Source organism: Microtus ochrogaster, linkage group LG1, assembly GCF_000317375.1.
Source record: "Microtus ochrogaster isolate Prairie Vole_2 linkage group LG1, MicOch1.0, whole genome shotgun sequence".
NCBI lineage: Eukaryota > Metazoa > Chordata > Mammalia > Rodentia > Cricetidae > Microtus > Microtus ochrogaster.
In genome coordinates this window covers 43,641,577-43,646,442 of record NC_022027.1, presented here as the reverse complement: position 1 = coordinate 43,646,442, position 4,866 = coordinate 43,641,577, and the positions used below count along the sequence as shown (strand labels likewise).

Here is a 4,866-nt window from a genome sequence, read left to right as displayed (position 1 = left end):
TTATTTCCCGAAGCTGATGAAGCTGTCAGGGGGAGCACACCTTTGGAAAATACAGTCACAGACCACAGAGTAGATTCTTTTCATTTTTTATTAATTGTAGTACAGAGAAAAGAAGTTAAATGTTTAAAGAAATTTTTGTTCCTTAGGGTGTTGATTTTACACCAACACAAAAGATGAGTCTTCAGGTCTCTCTTCTTCTCAGGGTAGACTGGAAAGAAAAAAAAGAAACTTAAGTGATCTTTGTAAAATGAAGTATATTTTCCAAATATATTTTTTAGAAATGTTGAATCTCTTAGGCTCTTTTTGCAATTTCTACCGGTGCAGACAGCCTAAGCATGACCTGGACTTAGCTGAACTCTCTCACTCCGTGGGCAGATGACACACTGATGCCTGTTGTGACCGTTCTCATAATCACTGGTCCCGTGAGAGGCCTCAGGCTTCCAAGTCAGAGGTTACACCATTTCCCAAGACCTACTTATTACCTAATTTACAACAAATGAAAGATGTCTTCTCAGAGTGCAACAAAGTTTCCCTTTTCTCCTAAAATGGTAATAATTTTGAAATAACCCCATATCGTAGGCCCTTTGTTTGAATACACAGAAAGTATATGTTTTCATATAAAGATGAAAATAAGATATACCGTCTCATTCCATTGTTGATATAGCTTTAAAATTCTCTTCTAAAATATTACAAACAAAATGAGCAACATAGCTGTGCTCAATTATCTATATTTTTTAAGGAGGCCACTTTGAAATATGAAAAGAAATTCTGTCAAAGTTTGGCATGGGACACATGAGAGATTCGGAAGCAGATTACTTCTTACGAAACAGGAACCCCATTAGATAGCTCTATTGGATCTACTGGTGAAATGAATTACAGAATTGTTGGCTCAAAATACGCAGAATCAATAATACACAACTGTTTTTACCCCCCCCAGAGATGTGCTTTCATATGGTTTCAGCTTTATTCTGAGGATGCCCTTGGCTGGGTTAAAGTGGGCGATTCCATGGAGTGTATCATGTAAGTCAGAGCAGAACCATGATGAACTCTTCGGGGCTGGTTTGAATTCTGGATTTTTACTCCTTTTCTCCCTTGGGTAAACTGCATTAATCTAGACCTTTGTGTATTAATTTTCTTATCTGCAAGTGGAACCGAAATCGGCAGACACACGTGAGAGCCTTAGTGGTGGCTGCTGGTAGTCTACGGAACTCTCGGCAAATGGTCCACAAATCTGGGCCATCTTAGGAAAGATGATTATGATCAGTTTTCAAAATCCCAAATATAGTTACCTGAGATGCTTGTGATGTATTTAGGCTAAGGCAGCTTGGCTTGTAGCAACAAGTTTTGGACCCTGAACACAAAGAAATGAGAGATGTTAGAAAAATATTAACAGGACACTTAGATGTGCACTTCCAAGTTACTGGGAAATTCACAAGCCTTGTACCACTTATGTACAGTTGAGCTAGAATTCCTAAAAGAAAGCTCACTGTTGTATTGAAAAGAATGAAGTAAACTGTCCTTGGGCCATAGGAGGAAATGTGAAATGATTTACAATGTAATTGTAAATGTTTCCCCTCATGTGTGAAATAAGTTGATTCAAAATGTAACACTTCAGGCCAAGGTTGAAATGGGTTAATGATTCTGGGCTTTACAAATAAATGTTTCTAACTATGTTCATAAGTGTCGTAAATTTGGAACCCAATGGCCATGATAAGCATTCAATATGCCACGGTGCAGTGAGAGATAAAAATTAAGAGCTACGTAAGTCAGCTTGTGTTACAGATCTGCAGCGAACACAATCTAGGTTGAGCACATTATTCAGCATGTGAGCTTCTAAGCCCCGACCTGACCAAATACACAAGGATGGAAACTGAATATAGCAAATGCAAGACGCTCTGTTACCTCTTCAGAGAAGCAGGCCTCCTTGTCGTCAGCCTTGCAACACTTTTCCAAGAAAGCTGAGAACTCGCCCATCACGGTCTTCAGCTGGTCACCAGTAGCCTTGGGTTTGTGCTTCACCAGCTCAGCAAGGGCGCTGCATTCAGACAGAAAGTAACAACAGCAAGGGAACGGTTACTCCCACAGGGGAACACACAAGACAGCAAGCATGGCGAGGTCACAGTTTAAAGTTACAAATCTTGGAGCCAAGTGACTTTGGCTTTGAAGACCAAGCAGGCCATTGCGAACCTCAATAGTCTCGACTGCGTGTGAGGTAGTAAGTGCCACTCCGCTAGGACTGGATCAACTGGAATAATTGGGGCAAGTCACGTCGTCTTTTATGTAGTTGCAGGAGATTTCCTGGAAGACTTCTGTCTTTGCACTTCATATATGGAATTTTTCTCTCTAATGTCTGCCCCATTTGACTCATTAATAATGGGGATGCTATAAAAATGAAAAGAAGCCAAGCTGGGTCTCTGTCATTGATATTTATAGAACAAACAGTACCGGAGAAAAAGAGCTGTGTGGGGGATGGGTTTTGTTCCACGATCCGGACCACAGTCACAGGTCCCCACAGGTGATGACAACCTCCCGGTACATCTCATACTGTTGGGACCTTTCCCGAGAGAATGAGGATTCTACCGGCCTATGTGCGGTTCCAGCTGTTTTCTTATCCTACCCTCAGAAGTCACACCTGTGGCTCTGTCCTGCATCTGGTATGCCTTCATCACGGAACAATTTCAGCAAATTATTCATCTCTTGAAATAAGTTCTCCTATGATTTCTATCACCAGTTTTATACCTGTGCAAATTCACCAGTTAGCCATTTGGCATTATTTACTGTGCCTCAACTAGAATTTTATTCTTCTGTGGTTTTTTTATCCACAGTATTAAAGATAATTTATATGACAACGTTTAATACAGTCTTTTTTCCAATAGAAAAAAAGCTTTGATACTTTTTCAACCCAGCAATGCTAACACCTAACCACTTCTCTCTCGGGAATACAAACACTGCATCAAACTGGACCCATCCAATTGACAGTTCTCACTCTCAACACTACAGGCACCCACAATAAGAAACTATCACTCACGTTTGCTTCTTTATCTGCTTCTCCTTGTCTGGAAGTGTGCAGATGTCGGCATGGAAGGTGAAGGATTCGGCTTTAAATTCTTTGGGGACATAGGTTTCATCAACTGGCAGAGCAGAGAAGCAAGGTCGCCTTTCCACCACAGAGCCAGTACAGCACTTGGTGACCTGCTCACTCACTGGGGTCTTCTCGTGCAGCACACACAAATGGTTCAGGATGGCAGAGAGCTAAGGAAGCACAGACAGAGGAACAGAACAGTCACTGGGATTCCACAGACACCCACTTTCCGGTGCCCTGGAGGAGCTGCCACATTGATTTAGCAGCTATGAATTTGGCCTTGATTGGCACAGTGACTTATTTATCTTGAAACCAAACATATGAGATTTATAAACATTGCCTCTCTTTTATTTCAATAAAAGTGGGCATGTCCCAGCCACTACACACACACACACACATACACACACATGCACATATTAGTACACCCTTGCTCCTAAAAGTTAGATTTGTCAATGTCTAAAGACAAACCCCCACCACTGCTAACATTATGTGACTTCTGTATGACTCACATAGTCTTCCACACATGGCAGTCTGTCTGCTTCAGGGAGCGCACAGCACTTGCTGCCCACTTTTCCTAGGTTTCTTGAGACTTCCACGAGAGTTGGAGTTGACACCTGAGGTGCTTTCTGGGTGTAACGCACTAGGAGCCTGTTATAAAAAGAAAATAACTTATATGGTTGCATCCAGGCAGGAAACTGGCCTGCTGTAAAATATTTCAACAAGAGAAAATTTACCTCAAATCGACTAAGATTGTTTTCCCCACTAATCGATTTTTTTCTCTTCTAGGATGATATCATAGTATTGGAGGAAGACCTTGTCCTGGTAACTAACTAAGTGGCCATGAAAACTCCCTGGAGCACATGATCTTGGTCTTAGATCTGCACTAAAATCATAAGGAAGTGAGCTATATTTCTCTATCTGGTGGCATCGCTGGACTCGGTGCTGCTTGAAAGAAAACCAGCACAAACTTCCACAGGTCAGCGGTGTGACCAACTACGCGGCAGAAAGACCGCTGGTTTGAGGGAGACAGTGAAGGATCAAATGAATGGAAACAGTGCCTGCCTGCATATCATCTAACATCTCATAACGTCTAGTATTTAATAATGCACCATAAGCAATAAAAGTCAGCATAGGACTGGAGTCTCCTCAAGTGAAGAAAAGACGTCAACTCTGAACTCTAGAGTCAGAAGAAGCTAAAAGCCTTTAAGGAAAGATGTGACCCTCTCTTTGCCTCTGTAGGGAAGGTTCTGTGGGGCTGGCACGTGACTCTAGCAGGCTGCTCAGTCTCTATCTTCTAGGAATACAAGGTCCCGACTACCAAAGTTCAGGTGTGACCCCCAAATTCCCGCGTTTCCCCGGGTGAACCCTTAATCATGTAACAACCACATATTATCGAAATCTTTTGCAGTGTTTTTGCGTTCAGCATCTCTATCAGTTCTTGAGCTTCTGTTGTCCAATGTGTGCTACTTCTTGTTCTACCAAATACCGTTCTGTTGTTTGCTCACAAACTCCACCTAACCTTTGAAGGATATTCCCAGACCACTGTGTCAAGATTTGCTATGAGTTCTCAAAACACCCAAGAGTCCAGTGTTTTATATTACACAGGAATCCAGTCCTCTCCATCCTGTGATGTAAGCTACATCCTCTCCGGAATTTTTGATAGATAGGGATTATAAATAATGTGTTTTCATTACTAAGGTCATATTCTGGGTGACATATATATATTAATATAATAATATATATTAATAATATATATATTAAAGAATTACAAATTGATCGAGGAA

At 41.4% G+C, this 4,866-nt stretch overlaps 1 protein-coding gene across 1 annotated transcript in view; it reads right to left on the bottom strand.

Moving 5' to 3' along the window:
- Positions 1-74: 74 nt before the first annotated feature.
- The window catches only part of Alb (albumin), a 16,536-nt gene continuing 11,744 nt past the window's right edge, over positions 75-4,866 (bottom strand). Inside the window, exons 11-15 of the mRNA XM_005359472.3 lie at positions 3,592-3,730; positions 3,029-3,252; positions 1,903-2,035; positions 1,290-1,351; positions 75-208 (exon numbers count right to left, since the gene is read on the bottom strand). Of these exons, the coding sequence (XP_005359529.2) occupies positions 1,310-1,351; positions 1,903-2,035; positions 3,029-3,252; positions 3,592-3,730 (538 nt within the window). The 3' untranslated portion in view covers positions 75-208; positions 1,290-1,309. The remainder of the gene's footprint in view (positions 209-1,289; positions 1,352-1,902; positions 2,036-3,028; positions 3,253-3,591; positions 3,731-4,866) is intronic.